Source organism: Heterobasidion irregulare (genome assembly GCF_000320585.1).
Source record: "Heterobasidion irregulare TC 32-1 unplaced genomic scaffold scaffold_05, whole genome shotgun sequence".
NCBI classification, from domain to species: domain Eukaryota; kingdom Fungi; phylum Basidiomycota; class Agaricomycetes; order Russulales; family Bondarzewiaceae; genus Heterobasidion; species Heterobasidion irregulare.
Window position 1 is genome coordinate 1,041,414 of NW_009258201.1, and position 22,587 is coordinate 1,064,000.

The following is a 22,587-nucleotide window of genomic DNA, read 5'->3' on the forward strand; positions in this document are numbered from 1 at the left end:
TGGGGAAGTCCGAGCTCGGAAGCTACATATCACCTTTGTGGGAGGCTGTTACAGGTGAGATGAACGCGAGGCAAAGCCCCTATGCGGATCTACTGTGCACAGGCCTGAACAAAGAGGGGCCACATGACTCCCCTGTGGGCGTGTATAGACACCCGCGAACTGCGATATGGGACTCGTGACTATGATCGCGCCCCGACCAGCCTAATACCTACAACGCTACAGCGTAGTCCGCGAGGTGATAGCAGCTAGGAGTTCTGTTCTGCTAGGAGCTGTTGTACTTGTTCACAGGGGCATACAGATCTCGACGCCGCCCAGAAAAACACCGAAGTGCACGATCCGAACTTTCGAAAGACGCCGCATAGGGGCGTTCATCAACTGACAGCGCCCAAAGTGACCAAGCGAGTCCAGACAACGAGTCATTCAGATCTAGAACAGCAAGCATAGTTGTTTCACCGGGCATGGGATGCTTGATGTGAGAGACGAGATAAGACCGCGATGATTCAGACTGGCTCGAAGAGGAACAGTTTTCTGGATCTGGTGGTCATGCAGAGACGCTGGCGCTGGCATTGTTTGCGCATGAGGGCCTGTAGTGTTTCCACAGTGTGAGAGAACAGCGAGCACAATCTCACGGAGCGTGAAGTGAAGCCTATCTATTACTAAGGTCGAATTGTCCGGATCACGAGGCCCCGAAGTCGGCATCCACGAGCCTCCACCGGTAATCCAAGATATATGTCGTCTTTCCAAGAACTGTGAGAAGCCAGAGCAGATTATGAGGGGACCTGAGATGACGCACTTTTCGGCACATTTTGTGGAGTCGAGACGAGTGTAGCGAACCCGGACGCGAACAAATCAGGTCTTCTTTTCGCAAGAACAGGGTTCGTGAGCATCGGATTCTACTACTTTACTGTAAAGGCTTCTCGACTTACCTTGGAATCAACGCGTCGAACGTAATGGAAAGCGGGTCTAAGATGGCATGATGAGAAGCATCGCAAAGCCATACGGGAGATGTGCGCCTTCTAACAGAGCGAGAAGAAAAGCCAATAAAATTTGCCAAGGAAGAATCGGACAAGCCGGTACGAGCTGGCGACAACCAAGCTTGAAGATAGGATCTTCGAGAGGGCAAGGACATCGGACACGTAAGTTGATAGATGCGCCGTGTTAATCGCACGCCCTGAGATGATATCCTCGGAGAACACGAGTTCGAGCCGACTGCTCCCATAGCGAGCCGAGAACATGCTGTCGGTGGAAACCTCAGCACTATATATTCTCAAAGACAACAAGGACTCACAAGACATGAAACCACGAGAACATGGATTGATCACGCACACCTCGAACCCTGCATCAGAGATACGGACAAACTTCATACCTTCTGTCAACGCCGAGCACTTACCTGCTCGGAACGAGTAAATCTCCTGCTTGATGAAAGGAGTTCTGAGTCTTCCAATACTTATCCTCGGACACCGCTTTGAATTTGAGACAGATGATTGAAAATAAGGAGCAGTCTGGTTTTGAGTCAAAAATCTCAGAGTGCAACATGGTAATGTCAGGGTCGCCAGGTGTCATGCTGGTACTGTAGTCCTGCCACCTGGATGATGATTAAAGAATATCGATTTCGTGGGGCACGCTGAAATTTCTGCACAAGCGACCGCGGCGTTTTCCGAGGCAGCCAGGCACTGAGTAATACTGCAGAGTGCGGACCATCATGGTTCCACCTGGTTTCACCTGGTGCTACCGTGTGCTACCCTGCAGTGGCAGAGTGCAATTCGATCATCTTAGCTGCTATCCCGGCTCAAAACCTTCAATGTTCAATACCCATGTCATTGATCCCAAAAGACATACATGATCTCTTGCACAGATATCCAGGAGCCACATCCAAGTTCACTCTGGCGTGCTTCGTTGTCAATTAGATGCCTTACTTGTCGACGACCTTCACGAGCGGAGTGTTTCGAGTCTTTCAATCGAATGTACCTTGATATAGATAATAGATATCCTACACATATAGCTAGAGACGCGCATATGACGACCTAGAGCGAAGGCATGTCTATATTCAATGGCTGTACGGACCTATTTCATTATTCTCAACTTGATTGATATGTTAATCGCGATATCGACTCCTGCAGACTTCCTATCCAAGAAGATGGTGTCAATTTTGAGTCCCGGCGCTTGATGCCTCACGAGGTCGCGTCTATGAAATCCGATCAGACCATTTTGGACCGCGTTGTCCAGCCTTGCAAGTTAATGCTGGGCTTTTACGGCATGCGACTCTTGTCTGTGCAGACAGGTCTCGTTGATCGCTCACCGATCCCACGGATTACCTGTCCAGATACCAGAATTTTGCCGGTATGTCATCGCAACATGGGCCGCTGGTATCATTGCTCACCACTGACGATCAACGTAACCTCAGTGGCCTGGCACAATAAACTTCGTATCATGCGGATCTCGAAGTGCCTGTCAGAGCTAGGTCTTGAGCAACTGGATACAGGCTTCTCGCTGCACGTCTTGAATGAGAATGGCCATCTGATTTGGAGCAGCATGGATTCGTGGTAAGCAAACTGTATGCGCGACAAGGAGGGTAGAGAATGGATTGCCCTCCAGATCAACAAGGTGAGGCGGGACGGAGATTGTGTATTTACCAGGTCCATGTACGAGACAGTCCTAGAGAGATGAGCTCGCGCCGGGCATTTGGGTTCAACAATGGCATAATGCGTGGACCTACTCACAGTCTGCCTGAGGATGTTTACGACTGTATGTTCTGTTTGGTCTGTGCCAGCGTACAATAGCGTATTGAGAATTTCAAGACTTAGACCTCTTCTATACTATATACCTCATCATTGAACGTTTGGATCGTCGCGCTAGTAGCTTCAGCGTTTTGTTATGTCATGAGGTCATGCTGATTACATACTTTGCATACACCTTGCGATCGTACTTCCAAAGACGTTGTATCCCTCCCTTGCAGTCTATCCTCTTACCACCAAAGCAAACTTCGCGAAATACTCGTGTACACTGAGACATAATCCTAATTAGAGATGGATGTCGTAAAGGCTGTCGATACATACATCACGAAGATGGTATCGGTCCCTTCAGCGATGAAGGTGTTCTTGTTGGATACACACACGGTCAGTAATATTCCAGTGAATGCATGTCGAAGACCAACCGATTTTCAGACGCCCATTGTATCCCTGGCTTCAACTCAATCAACATTGCTGTCCCATCAAGTCTATCTTACAGACCGCATAGACAACAAGAAGCGAGACCGGATGCCCCACATGAAGTGTGTATGCTTTTTGCGGAATTGTGATGAAAGCTTGGATGCTTTAGAGGCTGAACTTCGGGAGCCGAACTATGGAGAATACTACCTGTGTTAGTGGGTGAATCTTTGCGCTTCAGCATCTCCGTGACATTTCTGTATACATTCCGCAGACTTCAGTAACATACTTAGCAAGACTGCCATCGAGCGTCTAGCTGATGCGGATGAATTCGAAGTCGTCAGGGAAGTGCAGGTGAGCCCATAGCCTCGCTCTGTTAGGTTTAGTCTGATACATATTCCAAGGAATATTTCGCAGATTATGCACCCCTCCTTCCCTCTCTGTTCTCGCTGAACCACCCTCCTTCCTCTTCGAAGCCACTGTTCGGTTCGTCGCCAAACACATGGGACCCCAAAGCGTTGCGATACACTGTTCAGGGTCTCATATCAGTGTTGCTTAGCTTGAAGAAGAAGCCCGTGATTCGGTACGAGAAGATGAGTGCTATGGCGAAGAAGTTGGCCGTTGAAGTTCAGGTACGCAGGCCATGAACGATCGAATGATTCGGGACCGTTCACAATCGAATAGCACTGCGTTCAATCGGAATCCCAACTATTCGATTTTCGGCTGACACAAGTCCCGCCATTGCTCCTGATCCTCGACAGACGAAATGACCCAGTGACGCCCATCCTTTCACAATGGACTTACCAGGCTATGGTGCACGAGCTTTTTGGAATACAAAATGGCCGTGTCGATATGACCCAAGTGCCAGATATTCGACCGGAGCTTTCTGTGAGTCATCTCGACATTTTCATAAATTCTGTTGCTCATAGGACTAGGAAATCACATTAACGACTTCGACGGACCCGTTTTTCCAAGCTCATCATCTAGCCACTTTCGGCGACCTCGGGACTTCTCTCAAGTCCTACGTGCAGTCTTATCAGGCACGCTCCCTTGCCCAGAACCCTGCAACTATAAATTCCATTACAGATATGAAGCGTTTCGTGGAGGAGTATCCCGAATTTAGGAAGCTTGGTGGGAACGTGAGCAAGCATGTGGCTCTAGTCGGTGAGCTGAGTCGACTTGTCGGGAAAGAGAAGTTGTTGGAAATTGGTGAGGTTGAGCAAGGCCTTGCAACGTCGGCAGGGGCGGATATCAAGGTTGACAGCATCTGTTCTCTTCACGAAAATCGCCTACAACGCTGACGGCAAGTTTAGAGTGTGCAAACGTTCATCACAGATAACGCTGTTTCTCCCAGGGCGAAACTTCGCCTTGTCATTCTGTATGCTCTGCGGTATCAAAAGACGCAGGCAAGCAACATCGCATCACTTATCAACCTCGCATTGCAAAACGGCGTCCGGCGGGAAGATGCTCGTGTACGTTCTTGCTTAGTTTTCATGATAGGTTTATTCCCTCAACACAACATTAGCTGGTCTACGTAGTGCTCAATATAGCTGGTTCGGATCAGCGGCAAGATGATTTGTTCTCTACTGAGTCTTTACTTGCGATGGGTCGCTCCGCCTTGAAAGGATTAAAGGTAACAAGCTTTATCGTTGAGGACAACGCGTCTGACTACTGCCTGTAGGGTGTAGAGAATGTGTACATGCAGCACACTCCCCATCTGTCACAGACGCTGGAGAATCTTTTCAGAGGGCGTTTAAAAGACACAAGCTATCCATTCCTAGAATCAGCGGGTCCGAACGCTGGTTTACAGAGGCGCGCTCTCCTATCTTCGTTCTTGGTTGCAATGAAGCTTAATCGGCTCACAGACCGCAAGATGTGATAATCTTCATGATTGGCGGCACAACATATGAGGAAGCGAGGGCGATTGCTCTCCTTAACCAGGATGGCACAGCTATTGGTACCGGGGGAGCTCGTTTCCTGCTGGGAGGAAGCTGCATTCATAACTCATCGAGGTAATTTGCCTCGTTCGTTTTGTTCTATTGCGAGCACTGAGCTCCTTTTTCAGTTTCCTTGACATGGTCAGCTCTGCAGCGGCAGGCTTCCCTTCTTCGATTTATGAACCGCCACCGGAGTCAGCTTCAAATGCTCCGGCATTGAATTTGAACCTAGGGAGTGTCAATGTCAGTATCGGTGGTCCCGGAGGGGCAGGGGTATACAGGACCAGCGGGGACAACGTGGGCGTCCAGGCGGATGGGATCAGAGACGGGGTGAGGAGTCTCATCGGAAAGGTGAAGCAAGGCGTGGACCGCATAGGACTTCAGTAGGCGGTATGCACATGAGTATTTATCTATACCTGGACGTTCTTGCGGTCTACTCGTCAACGGCAATATATTTCGGCAGATCGGTGATTCAGAGGATAATGGTCGGACACGCTACCAAGATGCACGCGGGCGGAAAGTCGAAAGCATGTGATGATGTAACGGCGCGAACATGCAGGTGAACGGACCTGGACACGTAGCATTCGTTTTACTCTATCCTGCGAGCCATAAGGCCACGTCTATCTTTCTTACTTTCTATTTGCTGGCCATTTTCCTTTTCGCGGACTCGCTCTCAAGGTCTCTCTTTCTCTCGTCCACGCCTTGTGGTTCTCAGTATGGCCAAGGGACTATTTGGCGCCCTCAAGGGCATCGATGCCTTCGGCAAGGTCAGCTCAATTACTTGCACGCTTGCCAACGGCGATCTATATATGAATACAACGTGCATAGACAATGGAGGATGTGAAGGTCAAGACGCGTACCGGCGCGCTATGTCAGTACGATTACCTGCGCCAATTGCTCATGAGTTGAAGTGAGGTTTCAGTGACGATCCTTTCCGCTGCCATTATTTTGGCGTTTTCAACAATGGAGTTTTTCGACTATCGTCGCGTTAACATGGACACATCGGTCGTTGTTGATAAGAGCCGAGGAGAGCGGTTGACGGTACGGATGAATGTGACATTTCCGAGGGTACCATGCTACCGTAAGTCATAGTTTGCTCTTGTACGCTTTCCATGGCCACCGATCATCACAAGTCGAGATACTCGCTCGCATTGATTCGCTCTGTCTCCGAATTGCATACTGACGATCTGCTGTCGTCGTAATAGTCCTTTCTCTGGATGTCATGGACATTTCGGGCGAGACACAACGGGATATCACTCACAATATTGTAAAGTCTCGACTTTCACCTACCGGCGCATTGGTCAATGCGCACTCTGCGGAACTGCGGAATGAAATAGACAAGATCAACGAGCAGCGCCAGGACGGATACTGCGGTTCTTGCTATGGTGGGCTCCCTCCCCAAAGTGGCTGCTGCAACAGTTGCGATAGTGTGCGGGAGTCATATGTGCAGAAAGGTTGGAGTTTTGGGAACCCGGACGCCATTGAGCAAGTGAGACTTGTGCTTCTCCCGAATAGCACGCCCTGTACTGACTCTCACGTTAGTGCGTTCAAGAACATTGGTCAGAACGTCTGCAAGAGCAATCCACAGAGGGCTGCAACGTCGCGGGACGCGTTCGGGTCAATAAAGTTATCGGTAATATTCATCTTTCACCCGGCAAATCGTTCCAGTCCTCGGCTTCCAATATCTACGAGCTTGTACCATATCTCAAGAACGATGGCAACCGCCACGACTTCAGCCACACAGTACATGAGTTTACCTTCACAGCAGACGATGAGTACGATGTGAACAAAATGCAGAAAGGCAAGGAGATGAAGGAGCGGATGGGGCTCTCTGGCAACCCGTTGGATGGATATCAGGCGAGGGTATGTCTTTGCCTCCTTTATTTCTCAATTTGTAATCATAACATGAATACGCCCAGACTGCGAAAGCACAGTACATGTTCCAATACTTCCTCAAAGTTGTTTCCACGCAATTCCGTACCCTAGATGGACAAACCGTCAACACCCACCAATACAGCGTGACTCACTTCGAGCGGGACATTACTACTGGTTCCCAGGGTGGCCAGAATGAGGGAGTTCACATTCAGCATGGCACTTCAGGCATTCCAGGTTCGCGTTCGCCATTAAAAAGTGGTCTTCACTACTCGAGTCTGATGTGTTTTTCCCAACAGGTGCTTTCTTCAACTACGAAATATCCCCGATCTTGGTGGTTCACGAAGAAACGCGGCAATCCTTTGCCCACTTCGTCACCTCGTGCGTTGCCATTAGATGCCTATGTTGTCCCCACATTGACGTTGCTGCCTAGGACGTGCGCCATCGTGGGTGGAGTTCTCACTGTGGCCTCGATCCTTGACAGCGTACTCTTCGCCACTGGACGACATCTCAAGAAAACCGGCACTTCGTCCAGTAACGGGAATGGCCACCCTAGTGGCAAATTGATGTAATGTCGATGTGTATTATACAATATACACACATGGTGTATCAGTCTCCTCGCCATCTAGGCGATGACATGTCATCCATTGACATGTCTTTGAAGACTCGACAGTGTGCTGAATGAAACTTCATAGCTCATTCATTGGGATTCACGCTTTGAAAACTTGTCTGTAGCCGAGTCTTGTCGGACAGTTAGTGTGCATCAATTCTTTATGCGCGTTGTCAGCCAATGAACCACCCTTGAGAAAGTTACCACCAGGTGATTCTCTAAAACTCAATTCGCATCATACACAGTACACCCCTTGGAGTCAAAACCGAGCTCATTCCATTGAATTTTCACCGAAAGGAGGTAGAATTAGTCGCCATCCTGCAACTCGCAATTGACATCTGGATAAATAGAATGCCTTCGATCAAATCACTTTCACGATGGTCCTCCATTCTTGGGGCCGCATCTAGGTGATAACAACTTGTGATCAGACGCGGTAGAGTGGAAGAGATGAGGATGAATGCTTACAGGAACAGGGTCGACAACCCTATCCATCTCAGTATCCACTTGAACCATGAGATCCTAGAGAAAATCAGCATGTACAATGGTTGAAATTGGAGTTAATCTACCTGCCCACGGATCGTGCTTTTCAATCCGTTGTGTTGTGATGCTTCTCCACAGCGCCGGGCATTTGTAGATAGAGGCGGGAAGAACATAGGATCGTTCTGCCTTTGATCATTAAGGCTTTGCCTGCTGTTCAAAGTGGCGAGGAAAGAATTGAGATACACTGTGATGTGGGTATTCAGTATGTGAGGTTGCTCCTCAAACCAGTTGAGATAGCGGACATTTGCTGAGAACGATGTACATTCCGACAAAGAAGAATCCTGGTATGGCGGCGTACTGAGTTGAGTATGAGAGTCAGAGTAGGCAACATAAGGTAAGGCACAAGAAACTAACCACGGCCACCGTCACCAGGACAAAGATGCTATATCCAGCAATTAAGTCAGACACTCAAAGTTGAGAAGTGCGGATGTAAATCTTGACCTAGGAAACAAACCTGTAGTTACGATGTACATGATCATCGTATTGATGAGCGAGTTCGTTCTGCGGATCTTTGGACAACCAAGTCTTTGACACGGTAGAATTCAATGCTTACCTCTTGAACGAAGAATGCTCTCTCCATAGTAAAACTGAAGTTGCGACTGTGATGATCCAGTCTGAAGCACAGCTTGAGACGAGCACGCCGTATATGCCAGTCTAGGGTTGGATATTCAATCAACATCAAACAAAAGATTCATTGGACATACTTTTTGAGTCAGAATTTCAAAGGTTTCCTTCAAGCAATAGCTGAAATGGATGTCGTATAATCAATCAATCCAGTATATCTCGACAATCGAAGATCTTACAGCTGGATAGATGTGTCTAGATAGGTGAAACTGTCAACCAGGATACTCGGCCGCTGCGAAAGTGTAACTGACAAAGCCCAAATGCTGCATTTCATGCTGTTGTTAGCTCCACTGTCCTTGCATAGGCGAAACGAGTACTCGCCCAAGCTCACAGTGACAGGGACAGCCTAGTAGCGAGTAAGGGTTCAGTCAAAGCTAGACTTTCACACGAAAAAGCACTCACTATTAGGGCTGCGAGCATCCTGTTGGAGTCGCTCACTAGACATGTACATGGTGAATCAGTTTATGGACGTGCCATTCTTTCAGCTCACATTTCCAAATCCTGCGAAGGTAGAAACTGAGATGAGGTAGGAATATATCAGCGTGGGCGGTATGAAAATAAGACTGACTTACCATCTGACTGCGGTGTCGCTGAGGCTCTGATGAGAAGATGTAGTTATCAGTAGAGGTAGGTTACGTCAAGGATATACACTACGCACTGTCAACAAAACAGTGGTCTGGATATTTGTGTCAGATGATCTGGATGTAGGCAGATAGAAACTTCCAGCTTAACTGACCGAAATAGACCTAAGTATATATTCAGCAAACAGATATTAGTTGAGGTGAAATCATCTCGCCATGGGACTCGGTTGAAGAACACCGGAAGAGGATCCCTCTCTAGGTTGACCAAATCTTCGAACACTCCATACGCAGCAAGAACGGTATGCATGCTGTCAATCATCCTCCAACAGCACCATTAGCTTCTCCAAACAGAGATACAACGGGAGAATAGAGCACCATAGAAGAGCCACCTAAATGCTATATTGGTTAATGACCAAGAGCATGAGAAACAGTAGTTCGCACCAGAATCTTGATCCAACGAGAGTCATTTAGGTACGCCTTGTAGTATAAATATACCTGGATGGTAGTGATGCCATACAGACTGAATATCCAAACAAAAGAATCCATAGAAACTTATCAGTCATCATCCTATGTAGACAGAGCTCCAGGAACTTACACCGCTGCAAGATAGTTCCCAGCATATAAAGCGGCTGGGGTTAGGAGCAGAGCACTACTTCCGTTCATCATACACACGGGGATGGCTTGTATGATTCAACTATGTTTCTTTATATAAGACATGCTCACACGTCCATAGCCATACTGTAAGCCGAAGCTCATAACGATTCCTGTACTCGTACCTTAAACAATTGGATCTGAACAGGGTCTTCCACAGAAGGCGGCTGATACCCTATGAAGGAGAGATTGATTGACGCACTCATACAATCGAGACTCAGATCACCTCGTTGAGCGATGGCAATCATAAGCTGTGGTGATACAAGGTGATACATGCCTATTCAACTTCAACAATTGACTGATATATGCTTTCCTGAGAAACTTCCCACGCACGAGGTGATCATCATTTACTCATCAGTCCTCTCACATCGGCATCCAGTGTATCCTATGATTGAGAAGATGGAATCATAGCAATGTCATTGCAGTGAGCGAATCTTCAATGTGGAGAACCAACCATCATGCTATACAAAAATGACCATCAGAAGTCACTTCGAAACACATCACCGCCGTTTTCTAGCCGAGGCGGTGACGCTGCCAGCCTCTGACGGCCTCTGTTTTCGTTTTTGCGCGGTCGAAGGGGTTGCCGTCGTTGTACCAGTCCTTCGTGTTGCAGGAGTGCTCGGGTTGTTTTTCAGCTGTTGGACTTTCCGAGCGATTTCGCGTGCCCTATAAACCTCGGCAGGATCTTCCTATTAGATTTGTTTGTCAATGGTCAGCAAAGAACAAGGAGACACAAGAAACGTGGAGCATCACATACATCAACACCAAGCGCTAGCTCATCTATATCATCATCATCATCATCATCATGGAATAGTCCACGCCTGCGATTGACTGGGTATGATGGCCGCCGCCTCTTCCGTGCCATCGCGTTATCTACGTACTCAGACTCTTCCTCAGAATCATCTGAGGACTCTCCCTCTGATTCGTCATTTTCATCGTCGTTCTCTGATTCCGATTCGCGACGATTGGATTCAGGCTGAGTTTTCTTTGATCGGGGTGTTGTAGTCGCTGAACCAGTGGCAGGGCGCGAGCGCTGGACGGTGCTAGAGGCTGGACCTGGCACTGAGCTTGATACCTGCACTTGTTCGTCATTTTCTTCCTTAATTGGTACATCCACGACCGCTTGGACATGTCGTATCACTCGTGTCTTGACTGGCGCTCCAGAGGCCGTCCGTTTTGGGGCGGCAGGAGTGGCAGATGGTTTCGGTTTCGCGCCAGGCGTTTGCGCGGAGGGAGTGGCGTTCGAAATTCGATTCTTTTTGGCGGCGGTCACGGTGGTGGCACGAGAGGAGGTAACGTACTTCGATGATGCTGAGGAAGAACGTACCACCATTGTCGAGGCGGTGGGGACATTGGGGTCTAGTCTTGGGGTAGACGGTGCATTGCCTGACTTGGTCTGGATGGAGCGCGTACAAAGATGGGTATGCAGGGGAAGCGAGAGATGCATGTAAAAAGAACGATGCATACGATAGGTGACTCGAACTCATTCAGACGCGCTTGTAAACGCGAGCGTTCCTCCTCCGCTCGTTTCCACTGAGCTTTCCAGTCTTCTACCTCACGTCGGGAGGCGTCGCCCGAGCGGACACACTGCTCCTTCCACCGCTCGGTGTCAGCACGAGCTTGTGATACAAGCCCTGCCTCGTGGACAATCTGATCGATATGGTATGGTAGAGTGCATCAGAGCGACCGTAGAGCTGCAAGCGTTCCCACATACCGCCGCCTTCAAACTTTCCATTCTGCTCTGCATGTCTTGCACCCTTCTTTCGAGTTCATGCATCGATGCGATAGCTTCGTCCCGCTCGTGTCTGACCTGGCGAAGCTCGATTTCGAAGTGTGCAACCTGAGAACGTGTCTCCTGGATTGCTCGCGCCTGTGGAAAAGACGCGATCAGGAAGGTCACATGTTGGATTAGAAGAGAGGAGGATCGCACAGTGGTCAGGAGCGTATGCGAAAATTCGTTGAGTCCGTCGGCCAGGTTGTCCGCATGTCCGGCCATCGTTGCATTCATTCAAGATTCAACTGAGGCGATCGAAACGCGATCTTCAAACTCGACGCGTCGAACATATTACGTAATATATTCAAAGACGCGCCGTTCAAGCACCGTCGGTGGTTCTGACATTCACTCGTCGTCTATGTATCAGCCAGACTTGTCAACTGTATTGCACTATGAACAATCCAAGAAATTCTGAGCTGAACGGTGGCTTGTTGCCCGCGCTTGCGAAACCTTACTCGAGCATAGACGAAACGTCGAAAACCAGATGAAGACAATTGAGGCATCACAAAACCTCCTGGCGCATTGCCCAGATTACAGCCCTGCATTACACTTCTCACTGAGGAGCCAGTCCCTCGATGCTCATTCACTCCAGGTTGCGAGGTTGTCGCTGCATTCTGCGCCGCTTGCACTACGCGTAATATCGATACCTGTTTTTCAACAAAATGGCAAACACTACAAAGCTTGATTATTCAGATTAGACATCTTCCCACATCAATGATTAGTTCGGTAACTTCTGAACTTCAACCTGCTCATCATCTTCGTGCTTTCCGGTATATAAATCCAACCACCTGAGCACTTCGTAATGCCACTTGAGGCTGAGAACAAGAGTGGAATCAGTGATACATCGGCAGAGAGCAAGCCAATTAGTGTCACCTATTTCCGTGGTTGAGCACCCAGTGGTTTTCGTCAGGGAAAATCACCAAACGGCTAGGCACGCCGCGCCTGACAGATACGTGACCCAGATGAAAGACCGAAAACAAGTAAGGTGATGCGATGATACGCACTGTCGTAGCGCATGGAAAGCCCCGATCCCATCCGTTTCTGGCAAGCGATAGTCTTTGCTTCCGTGGATCACGAGCTGGGGCGTAGACCATTTGTGCACAAAATTCGTCGGGTTGAACTTGTCCAGAACCTTCTTCGCGTTGTCATCCCAGGGGCGTCCTCCCCACTCATGATTGAACTACGTATGGTGAGCATTCGAGAACATCAGGTATTAGAAATGCGGAACGTACAAAGAAGAGCTCGTCCGTGGAGTAGCCATTGTACGTCGCATCGAATACGCCATCATGACAAACCAAGGCCTTGAAATTGAAGCCAAATTCAGGATGGCCTTGAATCCAGCTGTTACAATATGCAACTGAGTATGTGAGATACGGACGAAGAGGATGCTGCGTACTTGATCGCGTATCCTCCCCAGCTCGCCCCAGCAGCGGCGGCACGATCGGGGTCAATCTCAGGGTATTGCTGCAAAACATACTTGAATCCTTGCTGGAGATCAACAAAGGGTTTGCCTCCCCAATCTCCGGCAATCGCGTCGGTGAAGGCTATTATTACAGTAAGGGGCCAATTACTATATATGAATGCCAATCAACACGAACCTTGTCCGAAAGTTGTGGATCCAGTAGGATTGATCGCGACTGTGAAGTAACCCTGCTGCGCGAAGATGTTGGGGTTCCACCGTGTCGACCAACGGTCATCCCACACACCCTGGGGGCCTGGACGAAAAAGAAACCGTTTAGCTGGTTTCGCGTGACTTGACAGGAATAGAAAGCATATACGAACCTCCATGAATGAGCAATAGAACGGGCCACTTCTTCTCCTCGCCTTCCTTGAACCCTTTCGGCTTATAAACCCATCCCTGAACCTTTTTCCCTTCCGCGCCGTCGAAATAGAAGGACTCGCCCTTACGCAACTCTTTGCCTTTCAGCGCATCGTCTGTGAAGTGTGTCACCTGTACAGGTTCGCCCTTCCACTCTAGAGGCGCATCGACGTCGACACTGTATTTGCGCTTCGTCAGCTCAGCTTCCAGGTTCCTGAGGTCACGAAGAATGAAGACATCGTTCGGCCCAGTGACAGATGAACGGCTGAAAATCAAGCGGCCATAAGGAAGGGTCTGAAGACCTGTAGCGGCACTATCGTGGGTGAGTTCTACAGGTGTCTTGTAGAATGGTAGAAGGTCGGGATCCGTAGTATGGAACGAGGGTGTGGGCGGTATAGGGAGAACGTAGACTTTGTTGCGAGCATGGTCCCCTGCGGTGAGGTAGATAAAGTCTGCTTCCGCCTCAGTAGAGAACTATGTAGTATTCAGTTGGTCAACGACGCAATATGACACGATGTCAAAAGCTTCTCACGGCTATTGAGTCGGGGGAACGATCCCAAGACTGTGTGATCGTGAATCGAACATCCTTCACCAAATCATAAATGACAATTTTAGCACTTCGTACGCGCCGCGCTCAAATAGTCAGTTCAGCCATTTGAAGACACACGGCGTTCCTCTCACCGGTCTGATTCGTAACCGTCCTCGTCCAACTCGAGCCAAGCTGCCTTGTCACCCTTATGATTGAACACCGGGCTGTGGACAGCTCCCTGCTTCCCGGATGTCAACTCGCGTGGCTTCTCATTTCCCAAGAAATCCACAATGTACACCTGTTCGAAAGGAGATCAGCTCGCTCTACGGCCTGATCGAAGCTCGCGACGGCTCTCACGTTTTGTTTGGTGTGCCATGCCTCTGGAAGCTTAGGGTCCTTCGTAGTGTATATGATGTGGTCGCGAGAGATATCGAAGTCGTCCGTTCCACCGAAAGGCTCGACAGGAGCATGCTTTGAGGTGGCAGTCAGTGCTGAGAAGGAAACGCGCTAAAAAGAAATTTACGAACGTGACCCGTTCCATGTAGCACATTATAAAACTTGTTCTCGAAATGCCAGCTCCTGCCAGGGTCCTGGAAGACTTTGACAGTGAACAGAGACGACTTCTTCGGACCAGCCCAGGTATCCCAGTGCCTCTCATATGTCTCATCATATACGAGAGCTGTGTTGCCTCTGTTCGACCACGCCTCATCATTTTCACGAACGGCAGTTAAATTCCCATCCTCGTGTACATTGTCCGAGAAAACCAGGACACCCGTCTGTTGCTGGTAGCGGAAGTTCGAAGCTGTGGACGTGGGGAAGGTGCCAACAAGGACAGGATCCTCCTGAATCAGACTCTGCACGGCGCCTTCCGGGGTGAACCTGACGTTTATGGCATATAGGGAGGAAGTCTTTTCGCCATCATCGGGAGTGACATGTCCGACGATGTAGGGTGAGAGCCAGAAGGCCTCCCCGCTCTTGATGAGTGGGATTTCGATTGGTGAGACCGTGGATTCAAGGGGGGCAATGAAGATCGACTTGGAGTTCCTTCCCACCGGAAGGATACGTTTGATGCGTGAGCATATGGACCAACGCTGAAAAGGGATTTTGACATACTTTTTGGTATCGAAGGAGTATTTGGAGACTGGGATGAGAGCCAAATCGCCCGCGAGATTCGCTACACCTGCGCCTGGACGGGCCAGTTCAACCAGGTCCTTCGGAGTGAAGACGTCATCCCCGGTCCTCAACTTGAACTCTTTGATAGTGCTCATAGTCCTCGCTGATTCCAAAGGTGGGTTGGAAGATTGAAATGGTATTTGGGCAGCGAGCCCAAAGAGAGAGATGTGGGGGAACCACATGTCCAGGTGGTTCCTTTAAGTAGAGGTTCGCCGGAGAATGCAGGGGTGTCTTTAAATACCACGTCTGCGCGGTCAGGGGAAATGCATGTGTAGTAAGCCTCTCGATGGTCTCACAATCTCTCTCATCCTGAGCAATCAATTGGTTGACTGTACCGAGAGGGTGTTCCTGTCCATGAGTTCACACAATACACGCCACGCTTCACAACCTTCTAGCCCGATGGTCTCATAAATCAAGCTCCTAACGTGCGTAGTACATAGGCATCAGGATTAATAGGGCAGCACGTCTGCTGCCGCTAGGTAATACAATGGACATACGAAAATACGAGGTATCTACTCGCTCATCTCAGCATCGCCCTCCTCATCCGCTACAACATCGTCCCCGCCTTCGTCGAGATTGAAAGCAGGATCGTCGATCTGCACAACCTCCCCAGTCGCAGAGTCCCACCTTGCTTTCAGGCCCACCTTGAACTCCACCATTTTCTCCCCGATCAGCTTCAGAAGCTGTGCTTGTTCGCTCGTGAGCGTCTTGCCCTTCTCGCATAACTTGTGTGGGTTGTCTAGCATCGGGACCCCTTTTTTCATCGTTGTCGTCAGACCCAATCTTCGCAGCTGCGGTTCCTCGTTATGTGGGAAAGGCTCCGGTGGGTCTGAATGATGCTGCATGACAGGCCCAGCGGGAATGATGATGGTTCGCGTCGCGCGGTTGCCTTGCCGTGCGAATTCAGGTTGCCGAAAGTCTTTGAACCACTCGATGACTTCTGCGGGCTCTGTGTCGGTGAAGAGTAGACCGACTTGCCCTTTTATTTGCTGTTTCCGAAGCGGATGAATGAATGAACAAGTGGTAGGTATAAAAAAACACGCACTGTTGTCAGCTTCGTCAAACCTGGCCGATGCTCCTCCTCTACCGTCTTCCCCAATGCTTTTGCCATCACTGCCCCCCGTCCGAAGAATATGCGAGCAGAGCTGAGCAACTATTAGATTCCCTCGTGCGCGACAAGTTGTAAGGACGATGAACATACTCCTTCCACAGATTGCGGACGGTTTGCAGATGCGCATTGCGCATACTACCGACTTCGAAAAGCCAGCAGTATTTCCATTTTTCGACATGAGCTTGAAGCTACTTTCCTGAAAATTGAGCTCTCAGCACCCAAGACATTACAAATTGCACGCACATCGGTGATTTGAGCACCTTTCTGCTCTTTGGTTTTTTTTGCGACCTTGCTCAAGGTCACTTAGGTGCCACAGAGTTGATTAGCCTGCGTAGTGGAAGTTGAAAGTAGATAAACGCACCGGACTTCTGTCTTTTGGATTTTGGCATGTCTTATGGCGGGAGGTAAGTGTAGGATTTCCTCTTTTGGAACCAATCTCTTTGCTCTTTCAATTACCAATTACTCAAATTTAGGAAAATAACCCTTCTGCTCCGTTCTGCAGTGTGCCCATCTTCCTGGTTAACCATGTCTGCCGGACTCGTTGTATCCGACTCTGACCTTGAGAACCTCGAGGACACCCTTCTAAACAAGTCTGGGGGTATCCCCCTACACAACAGGTTCAGAGCGCTGTTCACGCTCAAGGCGCTCAAGAACGAAGACGCGATACGCATCATTTCAAAAGGTGTGCACATATTCTGCTCGCCTGCTGCACATCTCAGAATGCGCTTATAACAGACCCAAGGATTTCAGGATCCATCTGCTTTGCTGAAACATGAATTGGCGTATTGTTTGGGTCAGATCGAGCACGAAGCAGCACTTCCTACGCTTGAGAGGGTGTTAGCAGATGCAACTGAAGATCCAATGGTTCGACATGAGGTCAGCGACCCTTCTCCATGTCGAAGAACATCTTAAGCTCACTCCGGACCCTGCTCCTGCCTTAGGCAGCGGAGGCCATGGGCGCAATCTCTTCTACTTCATCACTCCCCATTCTGAAGAAGTACATCCGCGATCCAGAGCGAGCAGTACGCGAGACGTGCGAGATTGCGCTCGCAAGAATAGAATGGGACAACTCTGAAGAGGGACGGCGACATCAATCCGCGCAGGCGATTCAGTGAGCACCATCATACTCGTTCAATGCCCCCCCTCTTAGTGTCTCATATCGATCCAAGGACGTTTACATCTATTGATCCTGCACCCCCTACTTCTGGGCTCTTGTCCGGAAAGCCAAAATCAGAAGATCTATCTGAAGCCAGTATCTCGCGGCTACAGTCGCAGCTTGTAGATACAAAGCTCCCGCTTTTCGAGCGATATCGTGCTATGTTCGCATTGCGAAACATCGGTACAGCGGAAGCCGTCGATGCACTTGCCTCTGGCTTCACAGACGACAGTGCGCTCTTCAAGTACGTTCTGAATCTCATCTCCCTGTTTACGTGGGATGTTCAATAGGACAATCGAACTATCTAGGCATGAAATCGCATTTGTATTCGGCCAATTACTCTCGCCACATTCCGTCCCTGCCCTCCTTCAAGTTCTACAGAGCTCTTCCGAGTCGGATATGGTTCGGCATGAAGCTGCTGAAGCCCTTGGTGGAATTGCGACGCCAGAGGTTCTACCGTACCTCAAAGAGTACATCAATAAGGAAGATGTCCCCGTGGTTGTGCGAGAGAGCTGCCAAGTCGCTCTTGATATGTACGAGGTACGCGTAGTATCTGAGACTTTGATGTTTGGTTTATTGACTTTCGATCGTAGTATGAAAACTCTGACCAGTTTCAGTATGCGAATGGATTAGACGGCACGCTCCTCTCTCAGGTGGTTGGTGCATAGATTCGATGTTGCCCTCGAGACGTTGGTAAATGTATGAGATTGTGCAGTGTATTATTCGATGTTTTCCTACAGTTCGGTGCGCCTGCGACATCTTGACATCCTTGTTACTATCGTGTCCTCCACTCCGACGGAGATAATGTATTTCTTGACCTTGAGCCTCTTGCATCAGATCTTGATCAGCGATCAACATTCAGAGATCTATCGCATACTATCAAGTCAAATCAGCACGACGGCGTTTCGACAGGCTTTCGCATGTTACCTACACGGGAATGAAGCATCTTTGGGGACGATATGCAGACTCACTCATCAGGCCTTCAGGTTCTCTCCGGCATTGTGTTGCCAGTTCCTTGCTTTGAGTATTGAGAGACCAATGCATACCAGGAACGATGAAATTACACATGACGGAATAGCACCGTGTTCATAGAGCATACAACGACATACGATACGGACTCAACAATGTTACTAACAATCGAAAACTCGTAACATGAAATGAGATAGCTCTCCTTGATCATCCTCTACTCCGCATCAAATACCAAGCACCTAACCTCGATAGACTGCCTCTGCGGTGCGTCCTTGGGACTCGACGAGTCCAGAAATGCGGTGTGTGGGGTCAACCTGGCCTTGCTATCGTCTGTGTCGAAGCACTTGATCAAGATGACCTCTTCTGGCGTCTGGTCACCGAGGTAGTACCAGCGGTGCTCAGGGTTGTACTTAACGCTGAACGTCGAGCCCTCGCGGTCACGGTAGATGTGCCGGGTGGAGACGAGGTCAACGTCAGGTTTGATAGAACGCCAATCAGCGACAGCAAGAGGATGATGAGCGACGGGGTTCTCGATAGGCCGCCAGACATTGATGATACGGACACGGGACTTGAGAAGACGCTCGGCCTCATCAGGAAGATGGTGGTGCACACGCTTCTCTCCGGCGACGTACGTCTGGTCGACATGTACACGAGTCTGAGGAGAGGGTTGAGTTCGAATGTAAAATGAAAATGTATTATGCCATGCTCACCACAGGCCCGCGAAGTGGCTGGTCTTGAGCGGAACCTTCTACGATCGGACGTCTACATATGAGAGTTGTTTAATCTTCATGCAACGAACACAGAGCAAGAAAACAAACGCACCTGATAGTATGGTCGAAAATGAAAATCCTCTTCGCACCAGTATGCTTCTTGAGAAGTTCCTCTACCTCTTTATAATAACGCGTCGTGATCGCTTCCTCGTCAACAAACTTCTTCTCCTCGCTGACATGCTTGATGAACTCGAACCCAGTCGTGTCGAGTGAGACAGTATCCTCTTTGCCACGGATATCGTGTACGACGGCTGGATGAGGATCGGGTTGAATGTTAGTGGTCGGCTGGCCTTCTGGTGGGGTATACGTGTAATTGAACGGAGCCCCGTCCCCTACGAGATTGAAGTAGTTGAGGGTGGTATTGACATCATGAGGAGTGAGGACTGCGGCAGTGGCCATTGCTTGAGCTGGTGAGAGTTTAGTAAGGGGTCGACTAGAATGCTTGTGGGAACGGTACGACCTCGATGAGCCTTTTATATCACTGTGAAGCCTCATTTGTGATTCCTTCATGAACATCTTGGATGACAAAACATGTTCTGATTCATGCCTTTGAAAGAATGAGATCTGTAAGACTCTTTTGCGGAGAAAGGTGGGGCCCCAGACACGCCTATGTCTGTCTCTCCCGTAGGTGGGAAATGAATGAACCGATACTATAGGTCAATTGAATTGTCTACGGGCTGAAAGGGGCACGAAGAGCCGGGATTCGGGAGCTTCGACACGTCGGGGGCCCTGTGAGTGTCATGTTGCGCAATTTTAGAGACATCTTGCGTACTGCTTTGCACGGTTTCAGTTGTCTATGTTCGAACTCTGAGAATGGGCCCTAATAGCCCTCGGGGATGCGCCGTCACCCTGCCTTTTCGCGAGCCTTCTTCGAGAGCTCACAAACGCTGCTTATGAATCCAGAAAATGAAGAGATGACTCACCAGCTTGTCCCGACGAGACGTTGAGGAAAGAGTCTGACAGGAACTCGAGCCTCGGGTCTCGATTCTCAGGGAAATAGCGATGTAGAACTCAGCAGAGTGTGAAATCGATTGATAATAGTCGTCCTAACGCCTCATGCATGAACGTTCGGTTTTTTTTGGCAGGGTTGACTCGTTGAGCGGGTCTGAGATAAACTGATTCTAGGGTTAGGTTTTCCAATTCCACCTTCAACCTCTCCAACTTTAAACTCACAACGTTAACTCCAAGCGCATACACAGTATGTCGCAAGCGATTGGAAGCGTATGTCCTCTTTGTATTTCTCATCATGAATTTTCAGCGCTCACGACTACGCGTAAACCTCATAGACCGCACTCGCATATGCACGAGTATGGCACCACGTCGACGCCAACGAACGTATTCTTGGGAAACTCGCTGAGCGCATTGCTCTTGTCTTGATGGGAAAGCATAAACCTATCTATGATCCAGGAGGTCCGTCACTATCTCTACCAATCGGGGCTTTCTCATGGTTTCGCATCGTATCGTTCAACAGTCGACTGTGGTGACTACGTTGTCGTCACCAACGCTCGTAAAATCAAGGTAACAGGCAAGAAGCACGAACAAATCGTCTACCGTCGCCATACCATGTTCCCTGGTGGACTGAAGGAGATTCAGTACAAGGATATGATGGCGAAGAAGCCGGATGAAGTGCGTTGTCATCACTTGGTCTTTCCAGTTTGCTCATGCAGCACATGCAGATTATCCGACAGGCAGTATCAGGCATGCTTCCTAAGAACCGGCTGAGAGACAGGCGATTGGAGAGACTACGGATATTCGAGGGTGAAGACATGGGCGTTCTCCAGAATAATATATTGAAACGGTGGGAAGACGGTACTCTGCGGTAGTCGTCTTTTATCCTCTGTTCGCCTCTGATCTGTTGCTATTCATCTGCTTTCCTGCCTCTTTGAGATCAGCCAGCATAGTGCGAGACTCACGAAGCTGTCGCTTATAGAATTCTCTACGCATCAGAATCATCCGTCGTACCACCCCCGCTGCTGTTAGTGCTCGCTTCTTCAACTTGCCTCTTATCCTCCTCCTGCTCTTCCTCTTCCTGGCCTTCTTCCTCTTCCTCGTCATCAGATTGTGGTTGAAATGTCTTCATGGCATCATCTGATCTGGGCGACTCAGTTGGCTTGAGCATCTGAGCAACATGTTCTTGAAGCAACATTCCTATGAGAAGGTGAGCGTGCTTGATGACTTGACGAGGCACTATGATCAAACCTATCACCATCAACGCTGAGCCGTCGAAAATTTTATACATATCGCGCTTTAATTCTTTCCGCGTTCGCCGTTTCCGCCTTCTTTTCGATCTTGCGGACTCGTCTACGTCGATCTCCTCTTCACTGTCGTCTCCAATTTCAGACGACTGTTCATCATCATCCACATCCACATCCACATCCACATCCACATCCACATCCACATCCACATCCACATCCACATCCACATCTCTACCGCGCCCTTTCTGCCCGCCCTTGCCCTCCACTAATTGATTCTGATTTTTTGCCTGCCGTGCATACCTGAAGTCGCGAGTTACGTCGGAGAGCTGAGACTGAGATGTGTAGTATAGGCTGGCGAAATGGTGTATGCACTTCAATAGATCCTGAGCAATACGATGCGGTCGAACAAAAATATGTCAAATGCGAGAGCTATGTTTCGACCAAACATACCGACGACGGCACAGGCAGCTGCGCCCCTACACTTGTAGATCCTGGGGCCGAGCCACCACTCAAGAAATCAAGATTGTCGATAAATCGTCTCCTCTTAGTGGCTATTTTGCCGACCCCTCTGGCCGTTTTTTGCTCAGTACTATTCGCTGCTTGCGCTTCGTCTCGTTCGGCCAGTCCCGCTCCCTCGTCTTCTCCGTCATCGTCAGAGACATACCTCCTCTTTTTGACCTTCCACATCCCAGCTGCATCCTTCGCGTACCAGTTTCCCCGCGCATCCTGTGCGGTGTATGTTGTGCGACGCGTATGGAGCGCGGTACTGGCAGCGATTTCTCCGGTGGCTAACTGTGGTGCGCTGGATGTAGACGCGTAGGGCTGAGATAGTACGCGCGACCCATCTGGATGCAGGCGGAGTGCCGCAAAGTCGTGTACAGTATTCACGCGACGTTGGCGTCGTTTCATTGTTTAGATGAGGAAACTCGATGACCACGGTTGGTCACTAGTTGGCCGCCTTGACATCTCCTTACATACGGCAGCCAAATTAGTACATCACGCGCCAGTCTTTGCTCGTGACTGGGTAAATTTCTTTCTGGTACTTTGACCGTCTACCCTCCAGGTGGTAAATTGTGCTGGTCATTACAATCTCATACTTTATAGTAAATCGTACAGGGGATTTTCCACAG

The 22,587-nt window shown here is 49.3% G+C and overlaps 10 protein-coding genes across 10 annotated transcripts; 4 read left to right on the forward strand and 6 right to left on the reverse strand.

Moving 5' to 3' along the window:
- Window positions 1-676: 676 nt before the first annotated feature.
- On the reverse strand, window positions 677-1,563 carry HETIRDRAFT_118095 (uncharacterized protein; the record flags this gene model as incomplete). Its single annotated transcript, XM_009547983.1, has 6 exons — window positions 677-747; window positions 794-858; window positions 927-963; window positions 1,022-1,257; window positions 1,289-1,336; window positions 1,391-1,563. 6 exons carry the CDS (start codon window positions 1,561-1,563, stop codon window positions 677-679), a joined length of 630 nt encoding a protein of 209 aa, XP_009546278.1.
- A 1,463-nt stretch (window positions 1,564-3,026) lies between these two features.
- Window positions 3,027-5,562, forward strand: HETIRDRAFT_475082 (uncharacterized protein; the record flags this gene model as incomplete). The annotated part of the gene is made up of 11 exons (XM_009547984.1): window positions 3,027-3,116; window positions 3,165-3,360; window positions 3,421-3,500; window positions 3,551-3,778; window positions 3,831-4,034; window positions 4,082-4,402; window positions 4,460-4,618; window positions 4,672-4,779; window positions 4,828-4,976; window positions 5,012-5,158; window positions 5,212-5,562. 11 exons carry the CDS (start codon window positions 3,027-3,029, stop codon window positions 5,468-5,470), a joined length of 1,941 nt encoding a protein of 646 aa, XP_009546279.1. The 3' UTR covers window positions 5,471-5,562.
- Window positions 5,563-5,675: 113 nt separating this feature from the next.
- Window positions 5,676-7,657, forward strand: HETIRDRAFT_36688 (uncharacterized protein). The gene is made up of 8 exons (XM_009547486.1): window positions 5,676-5,850; window positions 5,912-5,954; window positions 6,006-6,164; window positions 6,289-6,572; window positions 6,626-6,946; window positions 7,003-7,192; window positions 7,255-7,336; window positions 7,389-7,657. Exons 1-8 carry the CDS (start codon window positions 5,800-5,802, stop codon window positions 7,525-7,527), a joined length of 1,269 nt encoding a protein of 422 aa, XP_009545781.1. The 5' UTR covers window positions 5,676-5,799; the 3' UTR covers window positions 7,528-7,657.
- A 269-nt stretch (window positions 7,658-7,926) lies between these two features.
- On the reverse strand, window positions 7,927-9,629 carry HETIRDRAFT_318209 (uncharacterized protein; the record flags this gene model as incomplete). Its single annotated transcript, XM_009547985.1, has 13 exons — window positions 7,927-7,968; window positions 8,031-8,084; window positions 8,132-8,289; window positions 8,348-8,402; window positions 8,460-8,487; window positions 8,547-8,606; window positions 8,659-8,759; window positions 8,810-8,849; window positions 8,909-9,075; window positions 9,132-9,150; window positions 9,220-9,245; window positions 9,302-9,325; window positions 9,534-9,629. 13 exons carry the CDS (start codon window positions 9,627-9,629, stop codon window positions 7,927-7,929), a joined length of 870 nt encoding a protein of 289 aa, XP_009546280.1.
- Window positions 9,630-10,461: 832 nt separating this feature from the next.
- HETIRDRAFT_173325 (uncharacterized protein) lies at window positions 10,462-11,957 on the reverse strand (the record flags this gene model as incomplete). Its single annotated transcript, XM_009547986.1, has 5 exons — window positions 10,462-10,650; window positions 10,719-11,357; window positions 11,429-11,611; window positions 11,676-11,831; window positions 11,892-11,957. The coding sequence occupies 5 exons, from the start codon at window positions 11,955-11,957 to the stop codon at window positions 10,462-10,464; spliced, it is 1,233 nt and encodes a 410-aa protein (XP_009546281.1).
- A 408-nt stretch (window positions 11,958-12,365) lies between these two features.
- On the reverse strand, window positions 12,366-15,438 carry HETIRDRAFT_475088 (serine peptidase S9; the record flags this gene model as incomplete). The annotated part of the gene is made up of 12 exons (XM_009547987.1): window positions 12,366-12,550; window positions 12,609-12,677; window positions 12,740-12,915; window positions 12,968-13,076; window positions 13,132-13,279; window positions 13,334-13,450; window positions 13,518-14,028; window positions 14,087-14,171; window positions 14,236-14,381; window positions 14,441-14,554; window positions 14,611-15,127; window positions 15,197-15,438. The coding sequence occupies 12 exons, from the start codon at window positions 15,436-15,438 to the stop codon at window positions 12,454-12,456; spliced, it is 2,331 nt and encodes a 776-aa protein (XP_009546282.1). The 3' UTR covers window positions 12,366-12,453.
- A 330-nt stretch (window positions 15,439-15,768) lies between these two features.
- HETIRDRAFT_156300 (uncharacterized protein) lies at window positions 15,769-16,756 on the reverse strand (the record flags this gene model as incomplete). The annotated part of the gene is made up of 5 exons (XM_009547988.1): window positions 15,769-16,245; window positions 16,302-16,401; window positions 16,458-16,555; window positions 16,611-16,669; window positions 16,729-16,756. 5 exons carry the CDS (start codon window positions 16,754-16,756, stop codon window positions 15,769-15,771), a joined length of 762 nt encoding a protein of 253 aa, XP_009546283.1.
- A 136-nt stretch (window positions 16,757-16,892) lies between these two features.
- Window positions 16,893-18,191, forward strand: HETIRDRAFT_51265 (uncharacterized protein; the record flags this gene model as incomplete). The annotated part of the gene is made up of 6 exons (XM_009547540.1): window positions 16,893-17,049; window positions 17,110-17,243; window positions 17,309-17,478; window positions 17,537-17,767; window positions 17,832-18,063; window positions 18,117-18,191. 6 exons carry the CDS (start codon window positions 16,893-16,895, stop codon window positions 18,189-18,191), a joined length of 999 nt encoding a protein of 332 aa, XP_009545835.1.
- Window positions 18,192-18,563: 372 nt separating this feature from the next.
- On the reverse strand, window positions 18,564-19,688 carry HETIRDRAFT_156301 (uncharacterized protein). Its single transcript, XM_009547989.1, has 3 exons — window positions 19,315-19,688; window positions 19,203-19,254; window positions 18,564-19,147 (listed from the first exon to the last, which is right to left on the reverse strand). Exons 1-3 carry the CDS (start codon window positions 19,659-19,661, stop codon window positions 18,707-18,709), a joined length of 840 nt encoding a protein of 279 aa, XP_009546284.1. The 5' UTR covers window positions 19,662-19,688; the 3' UTR covers window positions 18,564-18,706.
- An 860-nt stretch (window positions 19,689-20,548) lies between these two features.
- HETIRDRAFT_318153 (uncharacterized protein) lies at window positions 20,549-21,945 on the forward strand (the record flags this gene model as incomplete). The annotated part of the gene is made up of 4 exons (XM_009547990.1): window positions 20,549-20,672; window positions 20,734-20,888; window positions 20,939-21,081; window positions 21,885-21,945. Coding segments are annotated over 4 exons (483 nt in total), but the record flags the coding sequence as incomplete, so codon positions are not given.
- Window positions 21,946-22,587: the final 642 nt, after the last annotated feature.

What these genes read in the sequence shown, in the direction of transcription:
- HETIRDRAFT_156301 (XM_009547989.1), bottom strand. Translation starts at nt 19,661, where the DNA reads ATGGCCACTGCCGCAGTCCTCACTCCTCATGATGTCAATACCACCCTC. An exon ending in ATTTTCGACCATACTATCAG is followed by an intron (nt 19,255 to 19,314) that starts GTGCGTTTGTTT and finishes TCTCATATGTAG; the next exon opens with ACGTCCGATCGTAGAAGGTT. An exon ending in AGCCACTTCGCGGGCCTGTG is followed by an intron (nt 19,148 to 19,202) that starts GTGAGCATGGCA and finishes CCCTCTCCTCAG; the next exon opens with ACTCGTGTACATGTCGACCA.
- HETIRDRAFT_36688 (XM_009547486.1), top strand. Translation starts at nt 5,800, where the DNA reads ATGGCCAAGGGACTATTTGGCGCCCTCAAGGGCATCGATGCCTTCGGC. An exon ending in TCCGAGGGTACCATGCTACC is followed by an intron (nt 6,165 to 6,288) that starts GTAAGTCATAGT and finishes TCGTCGTAATAG; the next exon opens with TCCTTTCTCTGGATGTCATG. An exon ending in TGGATGGATATCAGGCGAGG is followed by an intron (nt 6,947 to 7,002) that starts GTATGTCTTTGC and finishes GAATACGCCCAG; the next exon opens with ACTGCGAAAGCACAGTACAT.